Source organism: Poecilia reticulata, chromosome 12, assembly GCF_904066995.2.
Source record: "Poecilia reticulata chromosome 12, P_reticulata-male-v2, whole genome shotgun sequence".
In the NCBI taxonomy this organism is placed as follows: domain Eukaryota; kingdom Metazoa; phylum Chordata; class Actinopteri; order Cyprinodontiformes; family Poeciliidae; genus Poecilia; species Poecilia reticulata.
In genome coordinates, this window is record NC_088841.1 from 5,672,477 (window position 1) to 5,689,900 (window position 17,424).

The 17,424-nt window shown below is 43.5% G+C and overlaps 1 protein-coding gene across 1 annotated transcript in view; it reads right to left on the minus strand.

Annotated features, from left to right (window-relative positions):
* Positions 1-17,424, minus strand: part of ap3b1a (adaptor related protein complex 3 subunit beta 1a) — a 79,536-nt gene that overhangs the window by 22,000 nt on the left and 40,112 nt on the right. The window contains exon 24 of the mRNA XM_081613869.1: positions 6,681-6,784. Within this exon, the coding sequence (XP_081469995.1) occupies positions 6,681-6,784 (104 nt within the window). The remainder of the gene's footprint in view (positions 1-6,680; positions 6,785-17,424) is intronic.

The window sequence follows — 17,424 nt, forward strand, 5'->3', positions numbered from 1 at the left end:
GGAATTGTGCCACATTCCTAAATGCTCCATACAGCCCAAAAGGGTTCACATTAAAAATGTATTACAGTGGGAAAAGTATGAATTAGGAAGCCGAGCAAAAGAGGACAGAGGCTGATTTTCAAACCTCTGCTGAGTAAGATCAGTTTAAGATCAGATTGTAAAGATCAGTTACTCGAGCAAGTATCGGCCGATTACAGATCTCCCAAGAATAAGGAAATCAGGGCCAGTAAAGCCTGGTGGCCCGCCAGGATTATAACATACTGGAGGAAACCCTGTACTGTAAAAGACAAATGGAGCTTTATAAATTAAAAAATGAAACATTAATAAGTTCTGAATGGCAACAAATTCACATGTCATAAATGTAAGCAGTAGGCCTGTCACAATCAATAACAACTCAATTAATTGCATGATAAATTAAAACGAGCTCAACAATTTCTATTTGCAGGATTTATTGTTTTTCTCTCTCTCTCTCTAGCAAAACCTGGTGCTTTAGACTCAACTAGCCCGTTTGTTCAATGTATTTGGTTGTTGTGTTTGTTTATTTTGGCTCTTTAAAATGTCTTCCAGTTCTACTGTTAAATTTTTATTAGAATTTAAAATTTATTGATCTTTGAGAATATGTTTTTTTATTATGCTATTACCATTATATAGCTTGAGAACGATCTCACGGTAACTTCTGGGAGAATTTGTTATTGTGACAGGCCTAGTCAGCAGTTAAATTCAGAAAAAGATAAAGAAGTGAAGAGAGAAGAGAACAGGGAAAAACCTGGCCGACAAGCCTTGTTGTCGGCCAGGGGCTCGATGAGTCGGTTTCCTGGGTTCGGCGGAGCCTCTGCCGCGGAGGTAAAGACACAGTTGTGTAAAGTCATGATGACGCCCCCCGCTTTGTCATCACTTGCTGCAGAGGATCACGTTACATTGCTTAACCAATCAGTGCTGAGGAGGAGCCCTGATTGAAGGAGCTCCACTCTCAGTATGGATTTGAACTTGTGTCTTTAATTACTTCAGCAAAGCTCACAGTTTTTACCAAATTCTGTAGTCTACTCCTAAGTTGCATCTTTTCGGGGTTGCTACTGCCTCTAGTGGCGGGGGAAGGTAACACAGCTAATATAATTACATTACTAAATCAGAATAACGCAAAGTATTTTGTGTGTGTGTGTGTGTGTGTGTGTGGAGGGGAGGGGGCGGGGTGATAAGAAAGGTTCGGTGAATGAGCATATGAAACTGGAGGGTTCGGTACCTCAAAAAAGGTTAAGAACCACTGGACTAAAGAGATGCTTTAAAACCCGTCCGTTCTCCATAACAAGCGGCCGGTTCACCTGACTGACCGCTTCCTCGCGGACATTTCTTCCTATTTAAGAAGCAATCTCTGCAGTTTGAGTGGCAGCGAGAGGTTTGGAGGGCAGGAGCCGCTATATTCGCAGCACTGGAGGTCCTTCTGCTGATTCATAATTAGACGTGAACCCTGGGGCTTACGGCGGTGTGTGAGGCGGGGGGGCTACGGGGAGGTCACGGGGGTGAGGCGAGAGACGGGGGAGCAGAAGGGGGGGGAGCCCATGCCCGCCTGATGGACACCAAATGAACAAATTATGATGGGCCCCTCTGGGCGTGATGGGGTCAAACGCCCCGCGCCCCGCCGCTGACAGTTCAATTTCCCCCTAACGCGGCCCCATTCGCCGACCGCTAATTATGAATGAAAAGTTATCAGCCTCGGCCGCCCGCACCACCTCACCCCCAGCCCCGCCGCCGCACACACACGGACAGCGGTCGGAAGAGGTTCGGGGGTGGTGGATGGGGGGTGGGTGAATTTAAGAGGCAATTGTGAGAGATCCTGATGTCAAAATGTTATTAGAGAGAGCGGTAGCATGCAGAAACGAGGGGAGAGGAGCAGGAGACGGAAGAGGGAGGTGGGTCAAAGACAGTGACCGGGGTTAATCTAAACGCCTTTGATAACCATGCAGTAATTCTCTAAAAGGGCCCGAGCGCTCAGCTGAGACACAACCGCTGCCTCTGTGGGCAGATTGCTGAGAAATAGAAATGACACTGGGGCCAGTTGGTGTGAGTGTGTGTGTGTGAGGGGGGGCGAGAATGTGCATATGCACGAGCTGGTGTGTGTATGAGTGTGTGGGTAAAGGTGAGGTTATTTACCCTTGTCTATGAATTCTGCAGCCCCATCATGTATTTATGCATAGAATTGACTCTAAATCAGATGGCGACGTGCAAAAAGTTCCCTGTTCTAATCTGCATTTCTATTCGCCATTACTCCCTGGCCTTCACCTGAGAGGAGAGACTGACTAACGAGACTCCAGCTGCATCCATGTTGGCTGGAGAGCAGCTGTCAGTCATCCTGACAGGCAGGCAGGAAGGCAGAGGGGCAGGAGGGTGGCGGGCAAACGCAAACTACCTGCTAACTTGACGTAAAACTCATTGGAAGAGAGGGGGACAGTAGGAAGAACATTTAGGGTGCGTTCACACCAATACTATTTAGTCCATTTTAATCAAACTTCAGGTTGCTTTGTCTAGAGTAGCGGTTCTCAACGTGGGCGGTACCGCCCCCCAGGGGGCGTTCAGAGGACGGCAGGGGGCGCTGGCGGACATTTTTACAAAAGAGGGGCGCTGGGATGCCTTTGGGGGGCGTTTGGTCGAAGGTCAACTTTACACCTTAAATGTACAACAATGCCAGTTTAGACTTTGAGCAACTTGGTAAAACTGCATTGTGTAACATTAAATCATGCTTGGCTGCAACTTTATCGATGGCAGCTCTTCTTCTATTCAGTGTTTGTAGCTTCTTGGCGCAGCTCCGTTCTCCTGCTACTGGTAGCTAAAATCACGATACGCTCACTGTGTATCCCTCTGAAAAATTAACTCATTTAAATAAAGAAATCAAGAAATCCCTCCATGGGTGATACCACGATAGAGAGCGTTCATTTTATAGCGTTAACACCGGAGCTGTAAGTGGTCCGGTATGAAACGGGGGTGATAGAACAACACAGCATTTTTAAATTTCAATAATCAAAATGCAGAAATTGTTTCCGTTGTTTTAAAAGGTTTATGTCAGTCTGCCTTTTCCCCATCAATATGCTTCCTGAATGCTGTCCACGATAGGGAGTAAAAAAGAAAAGAAAAAAAAAAGACGCGCACATTGCGCAAAACTCTGAAACAGGAGAAGCGGGACATAAAACGGAGCGACGAACTAGATGTGAATTATGGCATAAAAACAGAGAATCCGATGCTGAACAGTGGAAAAATCAACACATGGAGGAGGTGCAGCAGGTGATGCGATTACTGATGGTGAGGGTCAATAAATGATAAAATAAATCTAGCAACAGGAAAGAAACTAAAGTGGACATAGCAATAAACCAAGAGAGGATAATACTAATCAAATGAAACTAAATGGAAATTAATGAAGAACGAAATGCAAGAATAAACTAAGAAACTAAAGTAAATACAGGGGAATAAACTCGTATGGCAAGACCTTTCGAGCAATACTTAATACAGAGGACTGTATGGCAAGAATAAACAGACACTATTTCCAGATAAAAGTTAAAATAATACTGTTGAAATGTCATGGGTTTGTTGAGACCATATCTAGTACTGAAAATAAATATATCTTACAGACCATAACAGTAAAGAACTTATCATTTATGTTTTTAATTAGATTTGATATATTTATTTCTTCAATATTATTTTTCATGTCAGTGTTAATGTCAGGAGGCTGATGACTCCATGACACTTTCAATTTGACTCATTAGGATTTAATTAAGAACCATCTTTGTTCTTTGTAATTTCTGTCCAGTAAAACTATTAATCTATAATCAATAGACAGGTCTATATAAAGATATAATCCATGTTTCTGTCTCATATTTGTATGGCATTAAAAGGACCTGGAACTTTAGTTTTTCCACTGAAAGCTCTGGTTTGCACAATAAATGCCATGTGGGTGAAATTTTATGGATGATACTCTGATGTCCCATTCTCCTGAAGGCAGCACAGAGCTGCACCACCAGAAACTAGCACTGAAGAGAAGAAGAGCTATGATTAATGTAGTTACAGTTCTATCCATGTTTTAATGTTGCAGAGCTCAGTCGTTTGCAAATAGTTCAAAGTTTAAACTGGCATGTTGAACATCTTTTATCTGGTCATTTTGTGGAATATTTAACAACTAGAAAATGACAGAATAAGAATATTTTTTCCACTCTGATTGGCTGCTGTTAGGCCTACCAATTTTAACTTGAATGTTAATTGCATTTTTCATAGACGCCTGTGAAAATAATTTCTATTCCCATGACATTTTTGTTCTCTGGGAGATTATTTTTGATGATAAATACAGAAACAAGCATAAAAAACATCTACAATGGTGATAGTAATATTAATGATAAAATAATGGTCAGTGCAAAGTAGCCTGCAAATTCTTTGGTGGGGGGCGGTGAGGGACCTGGATAAGGGCTACAGGGGCGCTGGCCCAAAAAAGGTTGAGAAACACTGTATTAGAAAGTCCGGTTTGTTTGGGGAGAATTGAACTCTGATGCGGACCCAGAAATTTAACTCTGTTCCAGTGAAAACCTAAGTATCGGATCAACTGAAGTGAATTCTGGTTTGGTTCAAAAGCAGATGTGAAGGACAAGCGGACCGGAGACCGCTCCGAAGGCAGGAAGTGGACTACAGCGCAGGGCATTCTGGGTAAATACAATCAAAACAAATGTCAGAGCCTAGCACTAGTGGGAGAAATGGCTTGTGGTCTTTTAAACGACCAAACAGGAATCCTGCAGCCAATAAAGTCTGACGCTGCTCCATTTTTTTGTTTACATTCTGTGAAAAAGGAAGTTGAGCTCATGTCTTCCTCAGATGTTTTTATGTTGCTTCCTTCAGTGGTTCTTGGTACAGCGCCACCACAGGTGAGGAGAGGAACAAGTTTTTAAAAAAAGGTTTGTTTTGTTTGACTCAGTGCAGAGTGAGAGAGAACCAAAGCGGTTGAAAATGTAACAAATGTTGCAATTGTGGTCCCGAAATCGAACCAAGACTACCAGACCAGGGCTGAGACCATGTGCGCCAGGATTGAAGCTTTTTGTGATCCAGTCTTTGACAGAAAGAGAGAGAGATATGGAAGAAACAAACATAAAAAATCATGCAAATGGAAATTATCGAGTTCTTTTATCATGTGATTAAATCACTTATTGCTCACTGCGACAGACTTGGCTCCAACCCTGAGAAATTTTAAAGAAAAAGAATAAATGCTCTCCTTTTGAGAAAAGTGAGTTCTACATTGCAGAGCCAATAGGGGTACCACTAGTTACGATTATTTTATTTAAAAAAATTTTAAAAAGTCGGAACTTTTTTTGTCTCCATTGAACAGATGTACTTAAGTCGAGGATAGAAATTAAATAATGTATTTATCTGTTCTGAAGCTTACAGAAAGTCGATCAGCTATGACTGAACTATGGTCTCATGGCCTAATAAAGTATCATGCAACCTAATAATGCCATTCTGCTAGAAAATCATGACTTGTTCCACTATAGCTAAAGGTGGAGTCGGATGATATGGCTGAAAAATGTATCACGATATAAGCATGCATTTCATATCAGTAGACACTGATAACTATTGATCCAATTTTAAATATCAATGTCAAACTGGTAGCATGACCTTTACAGTTTTATCCACAATTTTCTCTCCACACGTTAATTTTTAAGAAGTTATGAGGCAAGGTGGCGAAACATGAAACTACTGCTGCGCAAGTTACTCAACAGGTTGTTGTTAGGTAACCAAAGAGTGAGTGAATGAGTCGATGCCAGCTAGCTCACAGCTAGCTTAACTGGCTGTGAGAGATTGAGCAGATCAAGTCTTTCCTCTGCCTACATCTCCCACAATGCTGTGCAGTTCTGGATAGGAAATCAGTGAATATTCTATATATTGAATATTCCACCAAAAGTATTATCAATTGATAATGATCACTTGTCTATTGATTTATTGTCTAGCCATACATAAAATTAACATAACATCCCTATGAAAGGTGACAATGAGTTGCATAAGTTTAATATCTTCATGATTCGTTGCGATTTAAAAATCCTCAAACTGCAGCATTTCTAAACATCCGACTTTGTCGTAGAAAAATAGACACAGCCGTAGCTGAGAGAGTGTTTTGGACGTTCCCCTCCCAGGGGAGGAGACGGGATACAAAACACACAGATGTGAAGAGCTGCTCACATACTGTGGAGAGAAAGGAGCCGTCACACCAGGAAAGGTCAACCATCAGATATACACAATACGGAGACACGAGGGACGCAACACCTGACAGGAAGAGATGGAGGGCGGCAGAGGAGGAGAGAGAGAATCAAAGCGGTTGGACTTCTAGATGAGGCGCAGAAATAGAGTTCAAGGGTGTGGAAGAACGAAAAGACGGCGACGGTCGAAAAAGACAGACTATAAGAGATACAGGAAACGGGAAGAGCTGCTGCGCCATCCCGACTGGCTATAAATATAGCGAGGCGGGAAAGGTCAATAGTTGGCGTCTGGCGCCGAAATGTTCCTCAAGGGAGAGGAGGCTCATTTTGCCATTGCGCATTGATGCTGCGGTGTCAGGGAGAAAGGAACAATCGAGTCCCGGCACACACTGCTGGAGGAAATGTCACTCGGTCTGGCCGTGACGCGGTCAGACGGAAAGTTTGGAAACGGCGGGCACCAACCTGCATGGCGGACGAGACGTTGGAGAGAGAGAGGCCTTCGAGGTCGGACAGCAGGCTCGAGGAGAACACAGAGGACTTTGGTGCACTCGGAGGCGCAGAAGAAACTAAACAATAGAAGAAACAATGAGTCAAACTGGAAAACTGATTGTGTTAAGCTATAAGATCAAAAAAGTCAAAACTGAGAATACACAAGCATTAAGCCCCCTCAACAATGGATTAGGACTGTCGTAGACTCCCCAAAAACCTTTATTTTCAGTTAAATCTGGATGGATTCCAGCAAAATAGGAAAAAATTGATTTTGTGTGAATGCTTGCTACCTTCTTAATGCCTAGAAAAAAAGGAAGGTATTCCCCTCTGTCGTAAAACATTACAAAAACATTAACTTGCTCCCCATCTTAGCAAAACTCTCTCGGTCTTCTCATTAGCTTGTAGCTTTATGTGGGAAGATCACTCCACATTCACTATAATCATTCCCAACTTCCTTTAGTCTGCCAGCAACCAGCGTAACTAAGTGTGTATTTATTAGTAAATAGTAGAGGTGTGCTGATCGATCGGTCACCGATCATAATCGGCCGATTTTCGTGAAAAAGTGCATGATCGGTGATCATTGACTCTTGTTGCCGATACCGATCACCTGCATCTCATTTCGCAGCCTGCCTGTGCAGGTGGTCTCCTCTTTCCTTCACACTGCGCAAACGCGTAGCAACAAGTCCTAAGCGATGTGGAACTATAATGCACTGAATGATTGAGGACGTTTGCGTGTTGCGGCAGAAAATTGAAGCACGTCAAAATGCATCAACACAACGAAGCTAATACGACATAAAAACAATGCCATACATGACAGAGTTTGGCTACATGGAGGCTCACTGCAGTAAAAAAGACATATGGAGGATCAGATAGCAGGTAAAGCAGCTACACACACTCACCCTGATTAGCATGGCTGTCAGAAAGCTAAACAAATAACCCGCAAAATTATTCAATTCTTTGAGCTGCGATGTATTCACAGGTTCTGCTCTCGCTGTTGAACCGCTGCTATGCTACAGGTAGTAATATTTCACAGACGGAGCGCCGCTTCTGTTCCACCTGGTAGTGACTCTCACACCGAACCTCTGCTTAAAGCTGCAGCATCTAAATTAAAAAAAATACATTTTACATACGTATTAAAACTTTCGCTGTCCTAACATGAGACAGATAATCTCTAAAAAAATAATCGATCTCCTCCCTGCTCTGCATAATTACTCCGCTCAGTCAGAAACAGCCACTCAGAACTGGCAGTAATCAGCTAGCCGCCATGCTATCAGGACGTTTTCATTCAGTAACTGGACTGTTTATTGTAATGGATCCTGTATTTGCCTTTGAATGTTAAGTTTTATACTTGAATTTTTTTGGCAATGTTGAGAGGTTTTATTTTGGCTCTTTGCATTATTTAGCCTCTTCAGAGCCTTCATATGTTATCAGTCTGTTAAAGATAGTATTATTGATAGCAGTACAATTTGCACAATGCCTGTTTTGTTTAGTTTTCTTCTTGGAAAAAGTTATTAAAAACAAGTTTTTGTCTAAATTAAGGTGAATTCATGGTTCCTTTTTCCACATAATGTAACCGGTAGTGTTTATGATAAAAAATAAATAATTATGTGATCGGTGATTGGTATCGTATCGGTGATCAGCCCTCATGGGTGATCGGTATCGGCAAGAAAAAACCTGATCGGCACATCTCTAGTAAATAACCATAAATTGTTGACTGCAACAAAAGTATTACAGCTTCATCTGGGCCTGATGAGGATCTAGATTCACCTAAAGCCAGCGTGGCCAGTCCAGATTCAAAGTTTTTTTAAGTTGGAGAAGATTCTCCATAGCAAAGTTCTGCAGTGCAAACAATATATAATTTGCTGACATAAGTCGTAATATTCATGATCCCTGCATTATGGAGCAACCAGGCTTTCATGGAGCAATTTTGACATTGACAGAATTTTTGTCTCTCTAACCACCTCATAAATAAAAGTACAAATAAAGTATAAATAAAGTCCTTCCACCTAAGGAAGATTTATTTTGGGTGAATAATTCAACTACTCGACAGTCATTATTGTTCCTACAGCTAATTAGGGATGAGGCAGGATGATGATGCATGTGATGGCTGCAGTGACAGCCACACAAATGTGGTAACATTCACTTTCACCACACGCAACAGGTTCACATTCACTCTCACTACAAATGGGTTCACCTCACTTATATTTGGGTTTCTTTAAGTCTAGGATTCAATTTACAGAATAACTGGTTTTGGTTTAGAAGGCAACACATGGCATTGTATTCTGGAATAAGTGCGCACATTTTAGTCTACATTGTTGTGTTATGCTTGATTTAACCTTTGTTTGGTTTTTGAGTTTCCTCAGGGCTGGCTGCTCCAATCCTTTAGGAGAGCAGAGAGGTGGAGATGGGGTGGAGCAAGCCAGCTGAGACTGCAAATTGGTTCATACCACTACTCATCATCCAGAGGGGGGGAATGGGATTTTTCTGTTAGTTTCAGTTAGGTTTTGTGTATTTTCCCCTTAGTGTGTTGTATGTGGCCTGATCAGCCAGTATTTAAGTTTCCCCTTTTGTCTGTGTTAGTTAGGTCTGTTTGTTTGAGTTATTATGAGTTGATGTCTGTTACTTTGACCTCTTTTATGGGCCCAATTTTTGTCATTTTTTCTATTATTTACCCAAGTGTTGTTTGGGTTAAATAAAAAACAATTATTTTTGACTTAAAACTGGTGCCTGGCTGTTCCTTTACTGCTCGGTCCATCACAGTGGTGTCAGAAGTGGGATCTTGCAGTTAAAGGCACCAGTTATTTTTTTTTTGTAGCCCTCTCCCCTTACCAAGCCATGCAAAGAGCAGGAAGGAGTGCCAAAGGACAAAAAGGAGAACCTCAAAACCAGCCTGTCGGAATGGAGGAGCAAGTTGGAGAGGAAAATGGAGCCTCTGGAGGGGTGGATAGTAATGAGGGTAAGGAACCCACAATATCAGAAGTGATTTCCATTCTTCGTTCTCATATGGGCCAGCAGGAAGCCCAGGAAGCAAGACGAAGGGAGGAGTTTAATCGGCAGGAACAGTGCTTCAGAGCATTGCGACACCAATTTCAGCTGCTACAGGTGGAAGTGCAAGCGCGTACCAACCCTGCTCGTGAGCTTCAATTGGATGAGTCTCAACAATCTGATGTAGAATCAAATGAAGGTGATGAGCCCACCTGCTGTAATAATGAGCAAAGGCATGCTCCCTCAGGTCAGTTTTACTCTCATGAACCGAGACTTGAAAAACTGATGGATGAGGATGACATTGAACATTTTCTAACAACATTTGAACGCATGGCTCTAGTTTGCCGGTGGAAAAAAGCAGATTGGGTTTTTTATCTGATTCCATTACTCACTGGCAAAGCAAGAGGTGCGTATGTTCACATGGATATGGATGACTCTTTGGAGTATGATAAAGTTAAAGAAGCGGTGCTTCAAAAGTACGACATTAATCCTGAAACATACAGATTGAGATTTCGATCATTGGAAGTAAAACCTGAGGAGAATCCAAAAGAATTGTATGCAAGATTGAAGGAGTTATATGGAAAGTGGGTGATGCCAAGACAAAAAACTGTGCATGAGGTCGGTGAAATAATCATTTTGGAACAATACTTAAGAATGCTGTCTCCTGAGTTGCAGATATGGATTAAAGAACATAACCCAAAGTCGGCTGCAGAGGCTGCACAGCTGGCTGACGTGTTTGTGGCAGCACGAAAAAAAGGACAACCCTGGAGTCAAAAAGCATGGAAAATGAGGGAGGTTGCAAGACCTGTTCCCTATTACCAAAAGACAGGGGTGAGTAAACCTCTAAAGGTCCAGTCATTGAATGAACCATTAAGAGTCCCAGCCAAGACGGTGATTTGTTATCTGTGTGGGATGGAAGGACACACAAAACCAATGTGCCCGAAGAACTCCACAAAGATAACACAAATGTGTTTTGTGCCCAGACAAAGTGTGGACTCTAAAGTGGCGTTTGGTTTAAGGACGACCTCAATTGAAGTTGAGGGTAAACAATTAAAGGCACTCATTGACTCAGGAAGTACCCAAACCCTGGTGCACAGAGACTTTGTTCCAGCAAATAAAGTTAATGTGGAAACAATTCCTGTCCGCTGCATTCATGGGGATGAGTTGTCATATCAAACAGCAGACTTGTATATTAAAGTACAAGACCAACTTTATCTTCTAAATATTGGTGTGGCTGAGAATCTGCCATTTCCTGCAGTACTGGGTCAAGATCTGCCTGTGTTATGTGATTTATTGAATTCCAGCAATATGTGCAATGTTGCATTAACCAGATTTGGAGCTAAAAGGAGAGAGGAGTTTATACAACCACTCTGCGCCTTGCCTTTTTATGATGCGGACCTGGAGACCACACCCGGGAAGTCTCGCAAGTCCCGCAGACAGCGACGGCAAGAGAAATTTCAACACACTGTTGTTAAATCACCTTTTAGCTCTGAGCCTGAGTTACCTTTGGGGTTTAAAATCCCCACGGACATCAGAGAAATGCAGCACAGGGATCCAGCTCTGACATCTTTATTTCAGAAAGCAGAGGGAAATACACGTCCTGAACGAGGTTTGAACGGCCTGGGGGAATTTTTTCTGAACGATGGCATCCTATATCGTCAGCAGGGGTCAGCAGTGCAGTTGGTGGTTCCTGAACCAGTCCAGAAGGTAGTGCTGTCTTTAGGACATTCCATTCCATGGGCTGGTCATCTTGGACAACACAAGACAATGGCCCGCATCAGAAAATATTTTGATTGGCCTGGAATACGATCTGATGTGGCTCTGTTCTGCAAAAGCTGCCCTCAGTGCCAAAAGTCTTCCCTAAGAATTCCCCCAGAGCTCCTCTCCAGTCTTTACCAATCATCAACACCCCGTTTGAACGGCTGGGAATGGACATCGTTGGTCCCCTAGAAAGAAGTAAATCAGGTAATCGTTACATGTTGGTGATCCTGGATTATGCTACAAAGTATCCAGAGGTTTTTCCTTTGAAATCAATAAAAGCTAAAGCAGTTGCCTTCTGTCTCATACAGCTCTTCTCACGAGTTGGGTTTCCAACTGAAATTCTCACTGACTGTGGAACTAATTTTCTGTCCACTTTGTTGAAGCAGGTGTACCAACTCCTTGGAATTAAGAGCCTGAAGACCACTCCATACCATCCTCAGACAGATGGCCTGACAGAGCGCTTCAATCAGACCTTGAAGCAAATGTTGCGCAAGTTTGTCGATGAAACCGGTACAGACTGGGACCAGTGGCTACCTTACCTTCTCTTTGCATATAGAGAAGTGCCGCAGGCCTCTACTGGTTTTTCACCCTTTGAATTGCTGTATGGCTATGAGGTCCGGGGTCCCTATCTCTGTTAAGGGAGACGTGGGAGGGTGACAAAGAAAGATCTCAAGCTGTAAATGTTGTCTCTTATGTTGTTCAGATGCGGGAACGACTGGAAAAGATGATGGCGTTGGCCCAAGCTCATAAGGAAGAAGCACAGAAACATCAGAAAAACTGGTATGACCAGTCGGCGCGCCAGAGGTCTTTCAGTCCTGGCCAGAAAGTGCTGGTGCTCCTTCCCAGTGCTGACAGTAAACTGTTGGCGAAATGGCAAGGTCCGTATGAAATCCAGAGCAAACTGGGGCAAACAACCTACAAGATTGCCATTCCAGATCAGCCCCGTTCCACCAGAGTGCTCCATGTCAACCTGCTTAAAGAATGGGTGGAGAGGCCAAAGGCAGATGTTTTTCTTATTCAAGATGTGACAGAGGAGGAGGAAGAGGATAACCAGTACCTGCCAAAGCCCTCACCTCAATTACTGGTTCTGGACCACCTCTCGGAAGAAAGGCAGGCTCAGGTGAGAAATCTGTGCAACTCAAATATGTTTCAGGGAAATCCTGGTAAAACAGACCTTGTCCAGCATGACATAGTATTAAAAGATGGAGCGTCTGTGAGAAGGTTGAGTTACAGAATACCTGAGCGTCTGTTGGTTTCACTGAAAGAGGAAGTCGATCTGATGCTGTCACTCGGAATCATTGAACCATCAAGAAGCGAGTGGTGCCATCCAGTGGTTTTGGTGCCAAAGAAGGATGGCAGCATACGTTTCTGCATTGATTTCAGGTATTTGAATGGAATAACACAGTTTGATTCATATCCAGCTCCCCGCATTGATGACATGGTGGAGCGGATTGGGAAGGCCAGATATTTAACAACCATAGATCTCTGCAAGGGTTATTGGCAGGTACCTCTGACGGCACGGTCAAAAGAGCTTACTGCTTTCCGGACACCGTGGGGCCTGTTCCAGTTTAAAGTCATGCCCTTTGGACTACATGGTGCCCCGGCAACATTCCAGAGACTGATGGATCAGGTACTGTCTGACATGTCTGATTTTGCTGCAGCCTACCTTGATGACATAGTCATTTTCAGTTCTACCTGGGAAGATCACCTGAAATGTCTGGAGAAGGTGTTGGAGCGCCTCCAGTCTGCAGGGTTGACTATTAATCCAGCCAAGTGTGTGATTGCCAAAACTGAAACTGAGTACCTGGGGTTTGTTATAGGAAATGGAGTGATAAAGCCTCAAATAAATAAAATTACCGCTATAGAGGCCTGCCCTCTGCCTGAGACCAGAAAACAGTTAAGATCCTTTCTGGGTATGGCAGGGTTCTATCATCGTTTTATCCCTCATTTCTCGGCCAGGGCCGCGCTATTAACGGACCTCACTGGTTCCCGAAGCCCCATCAAGATCATCTGGACAGAGGAGGCCAAAACCGCTTTTCAAGACCTACGGCAATCTCTTAGTAAGAGTCCAGTCCTGCACAGCCCTGATTTTGAGAGATCTTTTATTCTACAGACTGATGCCTCTGAGAGAGGTTTGGGAGCTGTTCTGTTGCAGGGACCCCTGGAGAGCGCCATCCAGTGGCTTTTATTAGCCGCAAGCTGTTTCCCAGGGAAGTACGATACTCAACCATTGAGAAAGAGGCACTGGCCATTAAATGGGCCCTGGATTCCTTCAAGTACTACCTTCTTGGCAGAGAGTTTACCTTGGAAACCGACCATAAAGCTCTCCAATGGATAGAGAAGATGAAAGATACTAATGGAAGGATTACGCGATGGTACCTTGCCATCCAACCATTTCGATTCACCATCCACCATATCCCGGGCAAGGACAACTGCATCGCAGACTGCCTCTCTCGCTGTCCAGCGAGAGATCTGAAGAGGGGGAGTGTGTGATGGCTGCAGTGACAGCCACACAAATGTGGTAACATTCACTTTCACCACACGCAACAGGTTCACATTCACTCTCACTACAAATGGGTTCACCTCACTTATATTTGGGTTTCTTTAAGTCTAGGGTTCAATTTACAGAATAACTGGTTTTTGTTTAGAAGGCAACACATGGCATTGTATTCTGGAATAAGTGCGCACATTTTAGTCTACATTGTTGTGTTATGCTTGATTTAACCTTTGTTTGGTTTTTGAGTTTCCTCAGGGCTGGCTGCTCCAATCCTTTAGGAGAGCAGAGAGGTGGAGATGGGGTGGAGCAAGCCAGCTGAGACTGCAAATTGGTTCATACCACTACTCATCATCCAGAGGGGGGGGAATGGGATTTTTCTGTTAGTTTCAGTTAGGTTTTGTGTATTTTCCCCTTAGTGTGTTGTATGTGGCCTGATCAGCCAGTATTTAAGTTTCCCCTTTTGTCTGTGTTAGTGAGGTCTGTTTGTTTGAGTTATTATGAGTTGATGTCTGTTACTTTGACCTCTTTTATGGGCCCAATTTTTGTCATTTTTTCTATTATTTACCCAAGTGTTGTTTGGGTTAAATAAAAAACAATTATTTTTGACTTAAAACTGGTGCCTGGCTGTTCCTTTACTGCTCGGTCCATCACAGTGGTGTCAGAAGTGGGATCTTGCAGTTAAAGGCACCAGTTATTTTTTTTTTTTTTTTGTAGCCCTCTCCCCTTACCAAGCCATGCAAAGAGCAGGAAGGAGTGCCAAAGGACAAAAAGGAGAACCTCAAAACCAGCCTGTCGGAATGGAGGAGCAAGTTGGAGAGGAAAATGGAGCCTCTGGAGGGGTGGATAGTAATGAGGGTAAGGAACCCACAATATCAGAAGTGATTTCCATTCTTCGTTCTCATATGGGCCAGCAGGAAGCCCAGGAAGCAAGACGAAGGGAGGAGTTTAATCGGCAGGAACAGTGCTTCAGAGCATTGCGACACCAATTTCAGCTGCTACAGGTGGAAGTGCAAGCGCGTACCAACCCTGCTCGTGAGCTTCAATTGGATGAGTCTCAACAATCTGATGTAGAATCAAATGAAGGTGATGAGCCCACCTGCTGTAATAATGAGCAAAGGCATGCTCCTCAGGTCAGTTTTACTCTCATGAACCGAGACTTGAAAAACTGATGGATGAGGATGACATTGAACATTTTCTAACAACATTTGAACGCATGGCTCTAGTTTGCCGGTGGAAAAAAGCAGATTGGGTTTTTTATCTGATTCCATTACTCACTGGCAAAGCAAGAGGTGCGTATGTTCACATGGATATGGATGACTCTTTGGAGTATGATAAAGTTAAAGAAGCGGTGCTTCAAAAGTACGACATTAATCCTGAAACATACAGATTGAGATTTCGATCATTGGAAGTAAAACCTGAGGAGAATCCAAAAGAATTGTATGCAAGATTGAAGGAGTTATATGGAAAGTGGGTGATGCCAAGACAAAAAACTGTGCATGAGGTCGGTGAAATAATCATTTTGGAACAATACTTAAGAATGCTGTCTCCTGAGTTGCAGATATGGATTAAAGAACATAACCCAAAGTCGGCTGCAGAGGCTGCACAGCTGGCTGACGTGTTTGTGGCAGCACGAAAAAAAGGACAACCCTGGAGTCAAAAAGCATGGAAAATGAGGGAGGTTGCAAGACCTGTTCCCTATTACCAAAAGACAGGGGTGAGTAAACCTCTAAAGGTCCAGTCATTGAATGAACCATTAAGAGTCCCAGCCAAGACGGTGATTTGTTATCTGTGTGGGATGGAAGGACACACAAAACCAATGTGCCCGAAGAACTCCACAAAGATAACACAAATGTGTTTTGTGCCCAGACAAAGTGTGGACTCTAAAGTGGCGTTTGGTTTAAGGACGACCTCAATTGAAGTTGAGGGTAAACAATTAAAGGCACTCATTGACTCAGGAAGTACCCAAACCCTGGTGCACAGAGACTTTGTTCCAGCAAATAAAGTTAATGTGGAAACAATTCCTGTCCGCTGCATTCATGGGGATGAGTTGTCATATCAAACAGCAGACTTGTATATTAAAGTACAAGACCAACTTTATCTTCTAAATATTGGTGTGGCTGAGAATCTGCCATTTCCTGCAGTACTGGGTCAAGATCTGCCTGTGTTATGTGATTTATTGAATTCCAGCAATATGTGCAATGTTGCATTAACCAGATTTGGAGCTAAAAGGAGAGAGGAGTTTATACAACCACTCTGCGCCTTGCCTTTTTATGATGCGGACCTGGAGACCACACCCGGGAAGTCTCGCAAGTCCCGCAGACAGCGACGGCAAGAGAAATTTCAACACACTGTTGTTAAATCACCTTTTAGCTCTGAGCCTGAGTTACCTTTGGGGTTTAAAATCCCCACGGACATCAGAGAAATGCAGCACAGGGATCCAGCTCTGACATCTTTATTTCAGAAAGCAGAGGGAAATACACGTCCTGAACGAGGTTTGAACGGCCTGGGGGAATTTTTTCTGAACGATGGCATCCTATATCGTCAGCAGGGGTCAGCAGTGCAGTTGGTGGTTCCTGAACCAGTCCAGAAGGTAGTGCTGTCTTTAGGACATTCCATTCCATGGGCTGGTCATCTTGGACAGCACAAGACAATGGCCCGCATCAGAAATATTTTGATTGGCCTGGAATACGATCTGATGTGGCTCTGTTCTGCAAAAGCTGCCCTCAGTGCCAAAAGTCTTCCCTAAGAATTCCCCCCAGAGCTCCTCTCCAGTCTTTACCAATCATCAACACCCCGTTTGAACGGCTGGGAATGGACATCGTTGGTCCCCTAGAAAGAAGTAAATCAGGTAATCGTTACATGTTGGTGATCCTGGATTATGCTACAAAGTATCCAGAGGTTTTTCCTTTGAAATCAATAAAAGCTAAAGCAGTTGCCTTCTGTCTCATACAGCTCTTCTCACGAGTTGGGTTTCCAACTGAAATTCTCACTGACTGTGGAACTAATTTTCTGTCCACTTTGTTGAAGCAGGTGTACCAACTCCTTGGAATTAAGAGCCTGAAGACCACTCCATACCATCCTCAGACAGATGGCCTGACAGAGCGCTTCAATCAGACCTTGAAGCAAATGTTGCGCAAGTTTGTCGATGAAACCGGTACAGACTGGGACCAGTGGCTACCTTACCTTCTCTTTGCATATAGAGAAGTGCCGCAGGCCTCTACTGGTTTTTCACCCTTTGAATTGCTGTATGGCTATGAGGTCCGGGGTCCCCTATCTCTGTTAAGGGAGACGTGGGAGGGTGACAAAGAAAGATCTCAAGCTGTAAATGTTGTCTCTTATGTTGTTCAGATGCGGGAACGACTGGAAAAGATGATGGCGTTGGCCCAAGCTCATAAGGAAGAAGCACAGAAACATCAGAAAAACTGGTATGACCAGTCGGCGCGCCAGAGGTCTTTCAGTCCTGGCCAGAAAGTG